Genomic DNA, 20,160 nt, shown 5'->3' on the forward strand with positions numbered 1-20,160 from the left:
TGCTCCTGACAGGTTACAAGAAGTTTTATGGTGTGAAATAAATGCTAGAGAAGCCGACCCTAGCAGAGCGTAGAAAATGAGCAACGCACTGCATTTTTGAGACGACGCGCTCGACCTGCTGACAAGTGACATGACCTTTGAATGTTGGTTTTGGCATCACCTACATTTGCCGCTTTCTCGATGACTACTCTGAAATTAGTAATAAACAGCATGCTGGAAAGAGTAATTCCTGGGTATTCCGAAAATGTAGTTGGTCTGGGTGGCTAAATAAAACGTGGGAGCTCTCCTGTCTAGTTACAAGCTTCTCAAAGTTGCCCGATCATTTGGTAGTCGTCGAGACATGGTCTCGAGGCAGTTTACGCATTGCGAGACAATGGCAGTTCGGCCACTGTTGTACTGGTCTCGACGCTGCTGCAAACACTGCTTCAACGTCTGCTCGTCCTCTCCCGTGCAGGTGACTCTTCTTCACCGTGCGGCTACAACAACGGAGGCTGTTCGCATCTCTGCCTCCTGTCGTCCGTAACGCCCTTCTTCAGCTGCGCCTGCCCCAGCGGAGTTCGGCTGCTGAACGACACCCGCACCTGCGCCTCGGGTTGGTGGCTTGTCTCTCGACCCGCACGTTGGCCAAAGTTTCAGACAAACGTTTGGCAACACGCAAAATGTTTTCGCAAAGTCGGAAGCTTAGAACGATGGTTCTTAAATGTTTTAATCTCGAAAGATTGCTGTCTCCCTTGAATGAAGAATGCCTCATGGTCTCGGCGTTGATGAAGTAAAGCGGTGCAGAAGCCCACGGACCTTGTAAGCGATAACGCGCTTATCGGGGAGTGTTCGGCTCATAGCTACGTATTAGTGAGTGGCCCAGATCTGCTAAAAGGGCGCTTTAACCGGATGTGCACTTTAGTTAGGAACAGGAACGGTTGAGAAAATTCAGGAGCTCGGGGAATGCACAAGATGCTCTGGAGCATCTCGAAGTGCGTTGCTGGGAAGCCAGGTTCCTTGGAGCACGCCGAGACAGGAAGGGACTCCCTGGCTTTCGGTCAAGCCAAATGAGGGCTGTTCGAGATTAAAAAGTTTGCGAACCCTTCCTCAGGGAACCCCAGGGTTCTTAGGAACCCAGTCGGGGAACCTGCGGTTCGGAACACGACGTAAAATGCGAGTCAATGCACTAATTAAGTGGCCTCGAGCGGGTACCCCGTACAGTTCGTTTCTCACCGATGTGATCCAAACGGTGCAGGGGCCCGGGAGATACTGCTGTTGGCCCGCCGGACGGACCTACGAAGGATCTCCCTGGACATGCCGGACTACACGGACGTGGTTTTGCCCCTGCGCGGGATCAAGCACGCCATTGCCATAGATTACGATCCCGTGGAGGGACGCATCTACTGGACCGACGACGAAGTCTGCGTGATTCAGCGGGCGTACCTCAATGGATCCAGTGAGTCCGGGTCTCTTTTCTTTTCCTACGGGTTCGAGGCTGGTTCACACGCTTGCGACTGTTTACGTCCATGTGCTTTAGAACCTCTTGTGATCTCTTATGACGAGAGAACACAATCCTTCAGGTAACTATGGTACACTTAGCCTTTTTTTTTTAGGGGCGAAGCTCCTTAGGGTCTATCCTTGTCCATCCGTCCGGCGTCCGTGCTCACACCGATTGCCATCCCATCTGTCTTCTTAAAAAAAAGAAAAAATGTTTGCGCAGTCGACAGGATTCGAACCTGTGCGGGGAGACCCCAATGGATTTCTAGTCTATCGCCTTAACCACTCGGCCATGACTGCGGGACGAGTAGGGGGCTTTGAGATGTGGTAGTAAACCAAAGAGCTTCAACAGCTCAAATTCGGTGACTGCGAGGGCGCAGCCTTGCAGCTCCGTGAAACCTACACCCGAGGGGCTAGGCTTGGCGAGAGCCGAAAAATAAAGCAGATTACATGATAGGAGCTGAAGATACCCGTGAGTCACGAGGTCGCTGCTGCCGCACCCATTGTCCGTCGCTCAGAAAGGGGATTTTCTCGGCTTATCCTCTCGGAAGAAACCGGCGCAAAAGGGGACTTTTCCCTTCGCCTCGCCGTGCTACAACACAAGAAGAAAAAGGGCGAGGAGGACTTTCCGCCAGGCGGAAGAATATTTCTGCTGGTCCCTCTTTAAGCAGTGGAGATGCGTTCCCACAGCTTCTAGCGGATCCAAGCTGATCCGCTAGAGGAACCACTGGCTCTGCGTTTCATCGACCATAAAGCAGTAATAATGAAGTCGAAACGCAACCCGGAACTCAGCACTACCTATGAGCAATAAAAAAAGATCAGCACCATCAGCACTACCTATGAACAAAAAAATCTGTATCATCAGCACCACCAGAGCTTCGCCCCAATCAACATCATTCACCACGTGGAGATGTTGTGATTTCTTTTTTTTTAATTATTTTTGCTGCTCATTACTTTTAACTTTTTTGTTTGAAAAAATTTTGACGACGTTATGGACAACCATTTCTTGTAGAGAGTATGCACATTTGATCCCTCCGATGCTCCAAAGCTTTGTTCTGGTGAAGTGCAGTTCCAGGGTCATGTCATGGGTGGCGCCAGCGTGCCAGTGTGTTCTCTCGTCGTAAGGATAGCGAAAACTCGGTCATAAGCAAATCTAAGTGTGTGAACGGGCCTTTAGTTTTGGATGTGGCTGGGCTATGAGGACATCGAGGTAATGTTAGAGTGAGAAGTGGATCTCAGTAAGTACTTTTGGCTTTTCCACGGGTATCTTTTCCCAAATGGGTCTCTCCTTAGCCTCAGTTATTGCTACTTTTACATTATATAGAGATTATTTTCTTTGTGACCTAGGTCAAAACGTTGCGATAATTCTCTATGGCATCGTCGCGGGCTCTTTTAAATGTAATTCTCTCTGCCAATCCTCGAACACAACGGTTCTCGGTCGCTCAAAACCATTAGAAACTGTGCAGTACCTTTCTTCAGAAGCACGATACTTGCAAGAAAGTGCACGACGGAATACGCTTCCATTTTCACTGGATGGGGTTCCCCTTGCTTTGGACAAAAATAAAAAAAAAACCATTTACGCGAAGCATAGCTTTGTCGACAATCGTAAAAGCAGCACGAGAAACCTGCGTCAAATCCAACATATTTTAGAGGAACGTCTTCCCATGGAACCACCCCAAACATGTCTCGATATTTTGGCCACCCTGAAACGGACAATTACGCCGTACCTCTCGACGGCACGGCGTGCCACTGCTCTCGCGTCTGCCGCATTATTAATACGAAGATATGATTGATATTTCGTCTTCCCGGACCGCTCTCCGTTTGAACCCTCCGTCCAGACCAAGAGCCAGTGGTCACCTCCGAAGTCCAGCATCCGGACGGAATGGCGGTGGACTGGATTGCCCGAAACCTGTACTGGACGGACACCGGCACGGACCGCATAGAAGTGGCCCGCCTCAACGGAACCTCGCGCAAGGTGCTCATCTCGGAGGACCTGGGTGAACCCAGAGCCATCGTACTGGACCCCCCAAAAGGGTGAGTGAAGCGTCGACAACGGTTACTCGACCTCGAGTTGACGCGCTTTGTGTTTGCCGACTTGCACTGGACGCCAGGTTGAGTTGGGACTTAAAAGAAATGATTCATTGCAAACTGGTTGCTAACTGTGATTTTGCTGAAGCTACGCTCGGAACAGCAGACCTGATTCGACTGTCGAAAGCTGGGCGTTACGACGTCCCTCGGGGACCTTGAGTCTTTCCTGACCACGACAAAAAGTAGCAATGTTCGAGGAATCTGTGCAAACTCTTTTATTTTCCTATCTAACTTGCGTGTGGAGCGATACGACAAATCAAAATATGGCCAATTTGTTCTACTAACGTCTAACCCCTGGTTAGCTCAGTTGGTAGAGCGCTCCACTTGTAATGGAGAGGTCCCAGGTTTAATACCCGGACCAGGCGGATTTTTTCGGTCGCGCCCCAGTCACCTAGCTGTGTTTGAAGATTTATGTTTGTCCTTTGACCCCCTTGTTCCCCTTCTCCAGGGATTATTTTCGTCATTCTTGTCCAGCTCGCTTGCACCTTTGCATTTAATTGCATTATAGCCAATTAGTTGTTCTTGCAAAAGAAACAGTTTGGTATAATGTGGGAAAAGGACAATTAAAATTTTATTTCTTGAAAATACAGAATACGCGCGGAAGGCATATAGACTCAGAAACTTCTACAGCTATGTTAAAGTAAACAATGAATAAGAAAAATTCAGAATAAACAGAATGTGGCCCACGCCTATGGCTATTGTCTCTGAACGTTTGTGTACTCTGGCATTGTCTATTTTTGGGTCGGAAATAAACAAGGAAGGCCACGCGGGGACGTGGCCTTTCTTGTTTTTTTTTCCGAAATTGATAATCACGCAACAGCATATGAGACACGTCGCCGCAACTTGAGGCTGCGGGCCAGTGGCGCCTTCTACTAACAACAGTTGTAACAAGAATAATGCACATGTGACGTCGCATAAGCCGGAGTGTCATGCTGTTTGCTGTTGCAATCCTGGCGGTTGGTCGTAGAAGTTTTAGAAAAAAGCAGAAATGCATTAGATGCAATGGAGTTTTGCTAGAGAAGTTTACGAAAGCTTGTCCCTCCAAATAGTTTCTTCAGCTTGTCGAAGTGGTATTTACTGCAAAGAGTGACACTCGTCTGAGTAGGACACATCTCAAGGAAGGTGTTTATTTCCAGGTACATGTACTGGACAGACTGGGGCAATGCCCCCAAGATAGAGCGGGCCGCACTAGACGGGGGCCAGCGCCGCGTGCTGGTGTCGACCGGGCTCGGCTGGCCAAACGGCTTGGCGATCGACACCAGGGCTGGGAAACTGTACTGGGCAGACGCACGCATGGACCGAATCGAGACGGCTTCCGTCGACGGGACTGGCCGCAAGGTGCTCGTGTCGGATCAGCTGCCCCACGTGTTTGGCTTCACCCTGCTCGGTGCGTTGGGGCCTTCGATTGGAACAAGGTTTTGCAGTTGATTTGTTCGTCAATCGGCGTTGCATGCTCTCTGCATGTTGGCATTGTCGTGGAGCTGTTATATCGTGACTGTCTACACTTTTGCAAGTTTGGTTCAGAATAGGTGTTTTCCACTGCAGTTTTTGACCCTCAAGTCTGATATTTTATCTTCACGTATTTGTTTTTTGTGACTCCTAGAATCAATCGATTAGATTATTATTGAGCAGAGGCTTTTAACACGTTGCCGGCACTTTGGAGTACGCGGGCCAGGCAGTTTTTTGGGGTAGACTTCTCATTCCTACTTCTAGAAATTGGCACTAAGTTAGCTAATGAGTGCAAGGTCATACCGTAATATCCCGAGTCATCGCCCACCCCCCTACCGCCTGAAATTCGTTAGAAAAGTAGGGTGGGCCATGTCTCGGTGGGTGAGCACAAACACTTGAAAAAAAGCGGAAAAAAAAAACGCCTATTTTTCTCTGCGTATCTAGCGCTGATGCACAAGAGATACATCAAACTCAAAACTCGATTTAGTTTCATTGTTTTATAGAAAAAAATGCTCACGAAAGAATATTTTACTATAGCGAAGTCCGTTGCTTGCATACGCGCTATTAACACCGCCGATGTGCATATAGCGCGAACGTTTGTTCCGTGAAAGAACGTCACCATTATGTTCTCCTAGTTAGTAAAAAAAAAGAAAGAAAGAAAGAAAAGTTTACAACGAAATAGAAAAACCGACCAGGCGCAACGAGCGAGCGAGCGAGCGAGCGGACCAAAGAAGCGACCAAGAGCGATGCTGGGAAAGCAGGAAAGCCGGCGGTCGCGTTGGCAAATACTTTGGCGTCGGGCCAAGTCGGGCCTTGTCAATTGCAAGCTCTTGCGCAACTTTCTTGTTTGGTGCGTACATACGTGCGTGCGTCCGTGCACGGCGGGCTATCATTGCACGGTTGGGACGCTCTGCAAACGTCTGTGTAGGACTGTTCCAGCGAAGCTTTATTTACGCTTTGGCTTTGCCTAAAATATTGCACAACCGCGGTCGCGACGGGCGGGAAGAAGGAGCGGGTTCGCGGTGACCTTACTTCGGCGGAGACAGACTTTGACCTAACACTCCGCGGTTACATTAACAAACTCTTATTTTGTTATCTCCATCGTTTTCTTTTCGCACGGATACACGACCACTTTGGGGTCGATCACGGAGGAAATTTGTAAACAAAAAGAAGTGTCTTTCCTTCCTTCGTTTTACTTTGTTACGGACGTCCTCCAACTGTAAAGTCCGCGGCCGCGTCATTTGGGTAGGACGAGTGTTCGCGGATCGCCGAGTTCGCGTTGGGGTATTTGAAGGGGTGGGCGATCACTCGGTGTTTTTTCGGAAATCGATATTGGCCCAAAAAACGGGGTGGGCGATGGCTCGGGGATGGGCGATGACTCGGGATATTACGGTACTTGGCTCGAGAACTTGTCGGTGCACATTTTCCCCGATCCGAGAGAAATTTCGCGAGACTTCTCAGAAACCTTGGCAAGTTCCCGGAAATTGGTCGGTGCTACTAGAAATTTGTTGTATGGGCGCGTAGTTGGTGGAATTTGAGACCAAATAATTTATAATGCTGCTCTGAAAATTTCCCGCGCATGAATGGGATGACATTTCATTGCTGCTCTAACCTCATCTTCATAATATTCTTTCGTGTCTGTAGGAAGTGCCGTCGACGTAAGTACAGCGAAACTTATTCTTCTTTATGGGCTACTTCTCATGCAAGTCCTCTTTGTGCAGGGGAGTACATGTACTGGACGGATTGGCAGGGCCGCTCCATCGAGCGGGTTCACAAAGACACCGGGGGTCAGCGGCAGGTCATCATTGATCAGCTGCCCGACCTGATGGGGCTCAAGGCGGTCAATGTGCACGAGGCTCACGGTACGCAACTTATTGTTTTGCTCGCTCACTGCCTAAAGCAGGGGTCTCCAACCCTGGCATGCGCGTCAGGTCCAGCCCGCGGAAGTCTTTCGACTGGCCTGCAGCTGGACGCGGTCTTTCCACTGAAGTTCGGTCGGTGACCCCCTCTAGCGGACAAAGCGGTGCAAAAAGAAGCGCGCGTAAAGAAACGGTGGCGCGACAAGCTCTGGATATGCAAACTAAGATACCATAAAGAACGAGGAAAACTGTTTGGTGACATGGGTCCTCTCGCCATATTATTAACTGAACATGGTTATTACTAGCATTATCATTCTTAGTCCCCCGCTTCATGCCCGCGTAACCATGTTAAAATTTCGTCGCATTCTCAGGTACATTGCTCTTAGTGTCTTCTTTTGCAGCTATAGCACATTGCCAGCATTAGTGTCATTCTCCTTAGCAAATACGATATAGCTTCGCCAATACCGGAAACTCCTCCGAAAACCCATGGGAGTGGCGGCGATCGCGACAGTGGACCTCTAGCGGACTTGGAGTCTACGGAAGCAGACGACGCAATGGAAAAGTATAGGCTCCACGACGTCCTCGAGCTTTGCGAGCCCCATTTAGTCACCCCAACAGCTGAAACAGTTCGACATGGTCAGTCTGCTTGCAAAGTGGGATCCATTGACTGCAACTGCAACGACAGTCAAATAACAGTGCACGCAGAAACAAAGATAGATTACCCTATTTTTCCGGGCTATAGTCCGCGGACTATACATGTTTAAAAGTTGAAATTTCTGGCTGTGCGGACTATCTACGTGTGCGGACTATACAGGAATTATGTTTTTCAATATCGTTGATTATGACGAGACGGGACGGATTTTGTGAATAAAAGAGTATGTTATTGATAATTTATGTATATTATAGGCTTTTTTGTGAGCTAAGAAAACATACATATGTCAGGTGTGCCGCGTATGAGAAGAATTTCGAGTCTACTAAGCACCATATGCGGACTATGCACTGGGTGCGGACTATCTAAGCAGAAACTTTCATTTTTGACCCCAAATTTGCCTCCGCGGACTATACACCGGTTGTGGACTATAGTCCGGAAAATACGGTAGTTTATTTTGTGGTCTCAAACACCACTCAGGAGATCACACGCATTTGAAGCGCACCTCAGAAGCAGAAAAAAGGTGTTCAGCTACTCGAACTACATCATAAGAGGTTATTGTTGATCCATTACAAACTGCGTTGTCACAATTTCTTGTCTGAATAGGTGATCATTGAAACGTGTGCAAACAACATGTTAAGATTACCAGGGTAAGCGCACCAGCTGCTGCAGCTTAACAAAAACAAAAAGTAACGAGAAAAATGACCGTGCAAACGCTTTCCGAACTTTGCAGGAAAGATGGGACGAAAATACAAAGAAATAGGGAAGAGTTGCAAACAACGGCGAATTAAACAAACAAGTTAGCAGACAATACAAAGATACAAATCACCCAGCAAAGAACTACATCAATCATGACGATTGTTGCGGCGCTTATGGGAAAAAGAAAAGAAAAATGGAAAGCTGCAGCAGCTCGGGCATTTCACGCGCGATAGGAGCATAGAGCAGCAGGTGGTGGTCACCGTCGGTGTCAAGTCCACAACAAACAAAGCGGAAGTTACACGACAAAACTCGCTCCGAAACGAAAAAGAATTTAGAGCCCTTCCACCCTGTGAAGAGGGCAGTCCAGCAAAGCTGACGCTCTGGTGGGTAATTATCTACTAATTATCACGAGCCCAAATCGAGTGCTCACGCAATGCTCGGGTCCAACCTATGAACTGCATTAAGATATCGTCATTGGGGAGTACTGCGATCCCCACGTTACGTCATCAAATTTCGCAAAGGAGAGATTGAATGAAATTGAGCGCTTTTGTCCTTGAAATTACACCGCAACAGAAGAGTTTCTTGGCCAGTGGCGTAGCGTGCGAGTACCCTTGAGTCCCACTAGTGCCAGTAAGCTCGTGTAAAGTGAAAAACATTCCAATTGAATATCGTTGCACCGCTCCTTTAAGACAAATATCTTTATTATTCTAAGAAAATTTGCTCCAAAAGTCACTTTTTGCTGCTCCGAAACACTGTTTTGGCTGCTTCAAAAGTCATGTTTTCTGCTCCAAAACACTGTTATGGCTGCTCCAAAGGCCACCTTTGCTGCTCCAAAACACTGTTTTGGCTGCTCCGAAAGGTGCTTAAAACAGCTTAAGCCAATCACATCACTGCGAAAAGCGCGCGGCATTGCGCAATGTCGGGGGAGAGAAACGCATTGCGTAGGGAAGGCGCGCGCGTGCGGCGCCGGCGTCTGCAGCAGTAACTGTTCTAAAGCAAAAGCCGAAAACTAATGGCGTCTTGCACGCGTGTTCGTCAATGCTTTATTTGGGTTATTTACTTACGATTCTTTTATACGGGGAAAGCGTGCACGTGCGGCGCCGACGTCTGCAGAATTAACTGTACAATATTGTTGGTCTACGCTCGGTCTAAGCCCGGGGTGATCTGGCAGAAACTAGCCATAGACAGCTTCGCTGTAAAAAGAAGCAAGCGTTCGGAACAAAAGGGTCGGATACCTATTTTGTTCTGAACGCTTTTGTTCACGCCCCCAAGATCGCGTGCACACGATGCCCAACGACTTCACCGTAATGTGTTTGTCGCAGCTATTGGTGTGACTGTACCTCAAATTAACGCGGGACTGCTCAATTCTTTTTTTTGCGCATCACTTGTTTTTTTGTTTCGTTTTTTTTTTTTGGCTGGAAAATTTTTTGGAAAGGGCTCACATCAGGTCAGACCTTTCTCATAGGTATTGTATTTACTCAAGTAATAGCCACACTATTTATGAACAAGGCCCCTGCGTCTGCTTTCCCGCAGAACACAAACACAGTGAATCATCGCGTTGCGCATAAATAACGTATCGAATAACTAGGTCGAGAACAGGATTCCCCATACAAATGCAATCTTCACAGATGGTATCTTCGCGCGAAGACATTATCTTTGTCCTGTAAACAGCTGGAATCATGCTGCCGATCGCGGTGATTGGCAAGCCGCATGCTCCGCGGAAAAGCGAACCCTCAGGTTTTCTTCATAAACAGTGCGGCTATTACTTGAGTAAATACGGTAGTATGTATATTTGATCACGCAAATGGCGCATAACCTTTGCTCAGTAAAATGCAGTCCCAGGATCACCTGATGGATGGCACCAGTGTGCACTCTGTCATTGTAAGAGATGGCAAGAACTTGGTCCTAAGCAGGCAAAAGTTTGTGAAGGAGCCTTTAGAACGTTGGTACCAACGGAGATTTGGGTCTCGTGGGTAAGCGACGGTGCTGGGCGTCCCCGACTCTCACCATCAACGTTGCATGCTTTGGCAGGCACGAACCCGTGTGCGGTGTCCAACGGGGGCTGCAGCCACTTGTGCCTGAACCGTCCCAACGGGGAGGCCCCGGCCTGCGCCTGCCCCACAGGACTGGAGCTGCGGGAGGACCTTCAGACGTGCACGGCCACCGAGGCCTTCCTGCTGTACGTCCAGCGGGAGGACATCTGGCGCATCTCCCTCCAGTCAAGGCGCAAGGACCATGTGCCCCTCTCTGGGGTCATGGAGGCCGCTGCCCTGGACTACGACGTCTCGGACGGACGCATCTACTGGACCGACACCGGGCTCAAGGTGGGGGCGGCATCATTTTATTCGCGGTATTGCCTGTGGCATTTTGTGTTGAGTGGCATCCCAAGGGGCCAATCTCACGGTGGCTTTTGATTACGTTGCTGGATCATACGCCAAGATGCGAACCTTACCGTGAGTTACACTTCTCGTGGTCACATTTGTGGCACCTGGGGTTGATATGTGTTAGAACGAGATTCGACGGTACCAATGAAGATGGTGATCTTACTTGCTGAAACGAGCCCGATAATGCGCGGCAAAGAAACTGACCGTTTTCACCTATTGGCTCATTCACACTTGCGGATCGTTGGAGACTTTGACCCCGAGCGGCAAAATCTGATCAATCTGAACAAGCTGCCAAGAGTATTGGGCTGCGAGAGCAATTGGACCGGGTCCACTTTTTTCCCGCGTGGAAGAAGTTTCTGTGCCACCGCAGCCAGTTGGAACGCAAGGAGGAAGTGGCATCTGCCGACGTCGCATACTAGCCGAGTCGTCCGAATTGTCGGGGTCGCTGCCGGAGATGTGGGAGCTCCCAAGTTGTGTAAATGGCGCCAGCTCGCTAATGTCGTTATGTTGGCAGAAATACTCTCTTAGACAGTGGGCGTTTGAACAACAGAGACAGCACCCACAAAAGGTAATCTGTGGAATAAATTGGCATGTGCAGTAAATACGCACATTGTCTCCGCTTGCTTGGTATTTTAATCCAAAAGCATTAACTGTCTTATGGAGCGAGCTGACATTCATCAGTTTGAAGCGCGAAAACGGCACCTAGTTTCCGCGATCCCAATAGGAGTGATTCGCCTTCGGTTCCATTGGCTGGCGTGCGTCGACGGGGCTCCCATTGGCAGCTGCGCCATAGTCTCCAAGATCCCGAAGCGTGCACGCGTTCGAAGGTCATGGAAACTTGTCAGTTTCCACGACCGCTCACCCCACGGCGCTGCTGTGTCCGTCAGCATGCCGTTAACACGGAGCGTCCAAGGGGTCCAAGGTCAGCATGCCCAGGGGAGCACGCGCGCTGACCAGCGACGAAAAGTACGCAGCAGACGACAGAGGGAGCGGACGAGCGGCTTCCATGCTTTCGCATTCACAACTAGTAGAAATGCATAGGTGTACCTCGAGCTTTTTATTATTATATTCTCATATTGCCGTGTATTCAATTTGACTGTGGGCTGTTAGCTGCAGTAATCCCTCGTTATAACAAAGTCAGTGGGACAACAAAAAAATTTGTTATAACCGGTAATTCGATAAAAGCGATAGAGCCAGGAAAACAGCACCAGCAGCCTTCCACGTGGACGGGAACACTGAGGAACACTCTGACCGCATATATAATCAAACAAACCTTGGTTATGAACAAAAGCGGCAGCTTCACCGAGTCAAAAGAATAATTAAGTGGAGTTTGCCGATAATTTCATCCGGGCTATAGTTCTCCTCAAACTGCTCCAGGCATCGCAAGAACACTGTCACCACTGCTGCACTCCACTTTTTTTTAGAAGCAGCCGTAGGATGTTTTGTGTCGCCGCATTCGTCGGCGTTTCCTGAAGTGGCTTTCCCACGTCGCTTAGTGTTTACAGTATAGACCACTTACAACGTAACCGCTTATAGTGCAGGACCGGGTATAACGCGGTTTTTTTAAACCACCGGTTCGCCTCCCATAGAACTCCATGTAATTACATACCGCTTAAAATGCAGGCGCGCGACGGGAAATACCGGTTATAGTGCGGTTTCTGGCACAGCCCGCCGACCGCGCCGACGACCGGAGCAGCGAGCACGCTTCCCTGTGCGACACTAGATAACGAGATAACGGCGCGAGCCGCAAACGGCACTCGCGGGGCAAGGAGGTTGCTCGGAGAAGCGAAGAGAGAGGCTTCATTTGCCATAGCGACAAAAGGACGCACGCACGTGTCGTTCATGTGCGTGCGTCCCTCCGCTGCGTTGGAAACAAACAACCGAAACGACAGACCAATCGCAGGTCGAGAAGTGTTCGCGCGCGTTGCATGCCAATCGCGGGCCGGCGGCGGCTTCTGTCCGCAAACATGGCGTCGGTTGTGGCGTTCATCTCATCATTCCGCGTAAAAACGCTATCCTTGACAGTGAATTTTCGTTGTGTGTCGCTATGATAACCCAGCACGTACTAGAAGGGAAGATCCACCTGCTCGTGCGGCGATGTGGCGGCGCTCTCAAGACGGCAGAAACGCCCGTGTCGTCGTGTTTGTTTACTTCGGCTAAAGTGGTGCTTCCTAAGCATTTGTGTTTTCGAACATCGCCCGGATTTCTTATTTGGAGCATTTCATGCCTGTGCTCGAGTTCAAGGTATTTTTCTGGCGCGTACCGTATGAAGGATGCGAATTTTCACGCGTTTTCATCTCCGGAGAAAAGTGATTAGGGTTAGCAATCCTGAACGCTCGCAACGTCCGTCCGCAACCCGCGACGCCGTTAAAAGGCTGCGCCAGGCAAAAGCCGCTTATTTCTTTCAAAATGTGTGACACACTTGAGAGAGATGTGTACTAGTCTGGTGAAATAAAGACTTTTCTCAAACTAAGCTTTATTTTTCATCTAACATAAAATAAATTCTTTTACAAAGGTAGGTTGTCTCATGGCATGTATTTTGGCCTGAAAAATTGATGTTTTGGTTATAACGCGGTACCGCTTATAGTGCGGATTTTCGCGACTTCCGCGACATACGTTATATGCGGTCTACACTGTACTCTGGCCGCACGCAAGGTCTATGGAGCAACAACAGGAATGTCTGCATTGACAAGTGTGAAAAAACGAGTTATCCTCGGTGGCTTGGCCGACATGTTTTCACACACTTCTCTAGCGACCGTTGCGACTTTAAGAATCATGCGCCGGCTCGGAAGGCATGCTCGCTAGGGAAAATCCAACGTGCCCAAAGCAGTTGGCTATCTTTCATCTTCAGGTAGCGGTTGCACTTTTTCTTGCGTGAGAAACTTCTCGAACCTGTCCAGTATGTGTGCCTTGCTTGTTCTGTAAAACAGGGGACAGTGTCGAACAGGCGATGCCGGAATGTCAAAATCTTTGGCGATTTCAGGTATCGGCCGGCCTCTTTTTTTAACCTCGCAGATCTAAGTAACTTTCGGTAAACACTCTCACTCCCATACGACGCATGCGTGCTTGTAGCATGTGGTACGCTGCAGGCGTGCCCGTGCAAGTGCATGCATGGGGGGCTCCTGAAGGGATGATCTCCTCTGGGCTCCACCGCTCCCTTGACCCGATTTCGACAGGAGTCTGGCAGCGTCGGCTGCGGGCATCGTGTCTAACGTCGGAACTTTGACGCTGCTCCCCCTGCTACCTGCCCGCGTCTGCGCATCGGCATCGAAAGCGGCGCTCGGCCCTCTGTAACCCTTTGGTTTTGTTTACTTCTTTGTTGTTTTCCCAGTTTGCCGTTTGCCTCGGGGGAGAAAGAGGAGGGAAAAGAAAGGTCTCCATGGCGCTCCCGTGTAGGCTTGCATGCTTTCGGCACCTCAGGCTTCGTAATAAGCTTGGTCGGCCGCCAATACACTTAGAATAATCCGGTTCAAAATGTATGCATTTTGGTTGGGGCCTCATCAGACTTTGATAAAAGTGATAATTAAAAAAAAATCGATTTTGTTATAACGAGAAATGCTGTGTTTTATATCGCGTAGCAGCGAAGTGCTGGTCACAAGAAGAAGTTTGCGAGAGAAGTTTTTTGAACACCGCACGAGCCAGGGGCTGTCAGCAATGTGGACGGTGCGGGCGGCAACAAATGTGAACGGCGCCGTATTTTTTTTGCCGATTGAATTCAGTTGACGGCGCGAGAGTTTTCCACAAGTGTGAACGAGGCGTGAGCTGGGGTCGGTCACACTATGTGTTCTGTCCTCTACATTGAATGCGTTCGACGAGGCATCCCATCACTCTGACAGTAGCATTTGAAAATGTTGCTGGGATTCGCATGGTGGTGCAGCTGGAAGTTACCACGATAACCTCGTGATGCAGCGTGTAGTTACTAGGATTACATGCGGACTTGTTTGTAGCAGCTGGTGTTGAGAGGTATCCTGGAAGCACATTCTCACCGTAGCGCTTGAGCATGTTGTCGGGGCTTACGTTGAGATACCACTGCGAGTTACCATGGTAACCAAGCGAAGCAGCGCTCGGTTACTGTGGCAACTCGCAGTTGCACCTCGAAGTAAGCCCCTGTAATGTAAACATATGTTACTTTGTGAATGGGCCTTGAATTCCTGTCATGTTTTTCTGTGAACTGGAAGAGTGTATACATTGTGAGAAACCAAACACCAAAAATCTTTCTAAGTAACTCTGTGTTTATGATACCAGGAAAAAGCGGAATCTGGTGCCTGCTCCCCTCTTAGCATCTGGGGGATTTTTATGACAATATTAAAAAATTTAGTGGTGTTTTTGCTTCTTAGAAAAGTGACTCTTGGTGGCATCTGTTAGGGTGCTGGTGTTAGTAAGGAACTTCTGGAATCTGATTCTTGATTTTGCCAGAGGGTTGGGACTTACATGCAAGGGGTTGGCACACTGTTTTTTTGTCTTTAGATGTTGGCATTCATGTTCTCTTTTTGGTGTTTGCAAGCAGCCTGGGACTTTGTAAGTTGGCCTGAAGATTTTTTGTTACTTCACTCACTAGGGGCAGAGGCATGTCAAGCTAGTTTAGTTTTTACCAAGAAAAAGAGTTTGAAAAAAATGTTTTATAACAGAGGCAAGCATGTGGTTGTGTGTCTTAAAAAAATTGTCAATCTTTCAATATTGCGTTACAGGGTTCTTGGCAAACAGTTACGAGAATGAGAGCCTGAAATGCCGAGGGACAAAGACAGATATTTACATGCTTACCAGCTTTTAACACTTTTTCATTATAAAGGCTGGTTTACATATGCATCTCAGCACCGAAATAACGAAAAGTCTGCTCTGCATTAGCACTACTGTCAGTGCCACAGCGTTTCGGTGAAATGAAGAGACTGTAGCAACAACGAACATTTGAAAAGTTATTGCTATCTAGCAGCTTGTTTTGACCTCTTGTGTCTTGTGTTTTCCTTCTCAAAATTTCCAAGCCTGCTAGAAGTGCCCTGAAATGGGGGAGTGCGAGATATCTGGGTGCAAGTTTGGGAGTCCTCTGCAGCTTCTCAAGAGGATCCCAAGGCTGTTCCGTCGACTCTAAGGGTCTCGATTTATTTTGTGCAGAGGGTGCACTTGCATGTGCTCGCGTCCGTAGCTTGATCTCACGTACGGGTCGGCCTCGTGCAGCGCATCAGCAGGGCCTTCCTGAATGGCAGCCAGCCGCAGACTCTGGTAGAGTTTGGCCTTGACTACCCGGAGGGCATGGCGGTGGACTGGGTCGCCCACAACCTGTACTGGGTCGACATGGGACTCAAGAGGCTCGAGGTGTCCCGCCTGGATGGCTCCAGCCGACGGGTGCTGCTCTGGAAGGGACTCGATGACCCCCGCTCTCTCGCACTGGACCCGAGCCACAAGTGAGGACCGCTGCACTGGCAGGAGCGAAGCACCGTGGAAGGCCACTGAGAAAACGAGCGCCGGCGGCTTTCCCCGCTGCTCGTGCATCTTAAAGTGGCGAATTCTTTTAAAACGGAAATTCCCTGCTTAAAGAAATCTGTCCGTCTTCCCCGTTTTCTAGCTAAAAATATTGCGGAGATTAGCGTCGCGTGCTTCACACGACGCCACGACCTGACATTGTGACGTTGGGCCATGTGACCGCGCCACGTCACACGATACAATGTTGAGTTGTGGTGTCGCGTGGTACCGTAATGTTAATGACCCGACATTAGGTGATGTCGGGTCACGTGATGCAACATCACTGTCGTCACGTCACGTGAAACCACGATGTCATGTATCATCAATTTTCCCGCTATATTTGGCGGGGAATTTAAGGGGAGACACTGGCATAATTATTAACTTTTGAACTCCTCGTCCGATTTTAACGAAATTTGGAGAGTGCATTTATGAGCAGATGCAGGGACACTGTGCAAACTTTGACTTCTATAGGAGAATTATGTAAAAAGTTACATATTTGTGTATGAGGCTGTGGCACCTTTCCTTAGGAAATCTATCGTATGAAAATGAAATGTTAAACCACAGTTTTTATTGCTTGGATATGAAGTAGAGGGTATGTGGCTTTGGGCTATCTAATTTGTATGATTAAAATGTAAATATTTCGGAGAGAAATTCCGTCTCCAAAAATGATATGCACTTTCTTTGAATGCCATTTTGCCAAAATGTCACTTTTTCTCAGTGATGACTTCAGCTTAAAACAAAATGAAGTAGATAGCCCAATTCCCCAGTAAATTTCAGTTCAGAAACACTTTGAACGAGGCACCTGGATATGTTTACCATCAAACGATAGATTCCTTGCTACAAAGTTTGCAGCAAAAAAGTGAAACTGAGAAAAACGCATTCAAACATTGAGCACCTTTACTTTATTAGTTTGGCCCAGTCTGTGTCCACTAAAAGGCGCCGGCAGAGTAGGTCTCCCCTTCGGCTGCCTGGTCCCTCTGTGCCTTGGCGATTGCTGCCAGCTTCCTTTGCTTATGGGCCACTTTCGAAGAGTTGAGGGCCTTCTGCTTCGCCTTAGAGACCTTGGCTTGGAGGGCCTTGTCAGCGTGCTGAACCTGGTGGCTTCCGGGTTCGATTCCCATTTCATGAAGGGCCCTCTCAAAGCCCTTGGGGCCCAGGTTGAATTCCAGGACGGCAAGAGCCACGGCAGTTTCCACAGTTCTTCGAGAGGCGAAATCCGTCTTGGGACACCGCCTCCACACCAGAGCATTGAACGACTCGTTGTTGTTCTGCGTTCCCATCCTAGCACACCTCTCGAGTAGGTCCCGCCTTGAGAGTCTATTGTAGAGGGGCACCAACTCCTTTGCGATGTCTCTGGAGAAGGCAGGGCGGTGTGGCTGTGGCTTCGTCGGCTCTCCTGCTGCCTCCAGCGCTTTCTGGCGATTGAAGTGACACCAGGAATGTTCTCCATGAGGGCAGGCCTGATGCCGGGGCTCTTCATCGGTGGAGTAGCTGTGGAGGAGGCTGGCAAACACTGCCTTCTGCATGGCTGGCACGTCTGGGGCACTGGTCTTCAGTGCAGATGCATAGTAGCTGGTCAATTTCTTCATGACAAGGTTCGTTAGTTTGCCCCTTCCACCGAGACCTTTTTTTGTTTTCTTTAGGGCCTCCATGCCAGCATACATTCTTTTGGCGACGTGGTTCACACAGTCTTCTTTCCTCATGCCCTTGTCGTAAAGATCAAGTCCCGCAACATGGTTGAAGGCTTTACTGTCCCCGTCGCACAGCACTGTCACATACTGCAGGTTGTGGAGTTGGACGGACCGACGGAAGATCTCGTCTGCTGCTTGCAGCTCCATCGCATTTGCAGACCCAGCAAAATTCTTCTGGCATACTGCCCTGTGATTTTCGGCCCAGTCTTCATGGCTGTCAGATCCCTGCGCAGGTCCAAGGCTACATCCATGGCAATAATTGCTCTGGACAGAATAGTCCAAAACTAGTCCAGTCTCAAGCTCGATGGCAACTCCAACACCAAAGTGTGAAGTGTGCCCACGCTTATGCCAAGTGCCATCGTATGTCACACAAACGTCCATCAAATCGCCGCTATCTGACTCGCGTGTTTCTCGTACAGCTTCTGCTGCCTTGCTCATTACGTTGCTGGCTGCTCTCACTGAGGCGTCGTGGACCTTTTCTCCCAGATCTTCATAAGATCGGAGATGCATGGGCGAAGGAGCATTGATACCGGCAAAAAAGTTCGTAAGCTTCGTGTATCCGATTCCACATTCACGAGACGCAAGAGAAATCCGTGCTGCCAATTCATTCTGCCGCGAGTGTCCGATGGTCGACGAGTGCGGCGTCCGAGCGACGTCCCCGCAGTCTGGGCAGACGACGACGAATTGCGCCTGAACTCCCTTGCCACTCTCGCTTAGCTGAAGGTCTGATCCACGGCACACTGGGCACAGAAGAGCGGACACCAGTGTCTCGATGGCAGATAAAGCAACCAGACGATAACCTTCGGTTGGGGCACCGTCGGGAGCAGCGGGAGCGTCCGTGGGATCCGCAGCGGGATCGCTCTCTTGCAGTAGCGAGATCTTGCGCTCTATCGCCGTGAGCTCCTCCACAACCTCATAATCTTCAGGAAGAGACGAAGAAACGTCGGCTGGTTGTTCAGAGGTCAGGTCCTGAAGCGACGAACCGGGAGATGGTGACGCGCTCGGGAGCGAAGCAGCTGACGCGTCCGACGTGGTTCCGTTAGGGTTAGCGCATCGTACGCGTCCACCTGACGAGCCTCTTGGTTTCACAGAACGGCGGCGAGCTCCAAAGGCTTGGAGGGAATGCCGTTTAACGGCCGGCATCGCGGCGACGAGACCGTAGATAAAACGATAAAACTGTGAGAAATATATAACGAGCAAGCAAAAGAAGCGAACGTTCGGCCGAAGCAACGAGACAAAACAACAATTCGGGCGAGCGGATCACGTGGGGTGTCACGGACCAATCCAGGCTTGAGTTTCGTTTTTAAGCCAATTATAGCCGACAACTAGAGGGCTCTGGCTTTGTTCATGCTTACTCTCGAACGAAGTTTACTATCGTCATAAAAGCCCGAAGAAACGACGCTTCCAACGAGGGTATCAACATCGCGGTAGGCCAAATGGGCGCGGAGCGGTCGGCATTTGAAAATGGCGAATATAGTCAACCGATCGCGCGACGGAACGACTCGGGGATAGGAGGCGCGTCGCCGACCTGTCGAAAATCTTTTATATCTGCTTAAATACTCGACGTACGGGCATGAAATTTTATGGAAGGGTGCATTATTAGTTTCTGAAATCAGATATAACAAATTTGAAAAATGCACTTTTTAAAAAAAAATCGGGAATTGGAGCCCGTGTCCCCCCTTAATACGCACTACGTTCCTTTTCACTGCCCGAAACAGCTGTTTAATTAACGTCTCGTAAACAAACTTAAATGATCCCACGTGCGTTACAGCACTTTGGAGACAAAGGTCGCTGGTAATTTTTGGGTAACAAGCGGGGAATTTATAGCCTCTCAACGGTCGCCGAAAACCAAACGTTCCAAGCCTTTCTCAAGTGGCAGCATCCAGTGGCTTCTCTTTTGAAAGCCGGGGACGAAGCGAGCATTTGGGAGGCGCCTTGCAAGCCTTGTCTAACCTGCCGCAGGTTCATGTACTGGAGCGACTGGGGCAAAACACCGAGGATCGAGCGTGCCGCCCTGGACGGGAGCCAGAGGGTGCGGCTCATCACCAAGATCGCCCGGGCCAACAGCCTGACCATCGACCATGTGGACCGGCGTCTCTACTGGACCGCCAGCGACTCCAACCTCATCGAGTCGAGCGACATGTCCGGTACCCCGTGTTTTTTCTTCGCATAACTCGACTCGCAGGGTTGATCCGGATATTTGACGGTCCATCCGGTGTTGCTGTTTAGAGAAGCTGGTGGCACTTAGGAACCATTGCATCGGTAGACCTCAGGCCCATTGAAATTAATTTGCATTCACTCTGCAGAGGACACCGATGTCTGAAAGCAGTGGTCCTTCGCTTCACGAAGTTTGGCCGCGACGGAAACATACTGCCTGCCACATCGTGCGGTTCAGCCGTGTTATAATC

At 49.4% G+C, this 20,160-nt stretch overlaps 1 protein-coding gene across 1 annotated transcript in view; it reads left to right on the top strand.

The window, feature by feature from the left end:
• The window catches only part of LOC8043986 (low-density lipoprotein receptor-related protein 6), a 64,050-nt gene that overhangs the window by 25,120 nt on the left and 18,770 nt on the right, over positions 1–20,160 (top strand). Inside the window, exons 6-13 of the mRNA XM_029974315.4 lie at positions 455–592; positions 1,235–1,435; positions 3,315–3,510; positions 4,701–4,951; positions 6,735–6,875; positions 10,252–10,544; positions 15,777–16,003; positions 19,715–19,899. Coding sequence (XP_029830175.1) covers positions 455–592; positions 1,235–1,435; positions 3,315–3,510; positions 4,701–4,951; positions 6,735–6,875; positions 10,252–10,544; positions 15,777–16,003; positions 19,715–19,899 — 1,632 coding nt within the window. The remainder of the gene's footprint in view (positions 1–454; positions 593–1,234; positions 1,436–3,314; positions 3,511–4,700; positions 4,952–6,734; positions 6,876–10,251; positions 10,545–15,776; positions 16,004–19,714; positions 19,900–20,160) is intronic.

Source organism: Ixodes scapularis, unplaced genomic scaffold, assembly GCF_016920785.2.
Source record: "Ixodes scapularis isolate PalLabHiFi unplaced genomic scaffold, ASM1692078v2 PGA_scaffold7__128_contigs__length_106722199, whole genome shotgun sequence".
Taxonomy (NCBI): Eukaryota; Metazoa; Arthropoda; class Arachnida; order Ixodida; family Ixodidae; genus Ixodes; species Ixodes scapularis.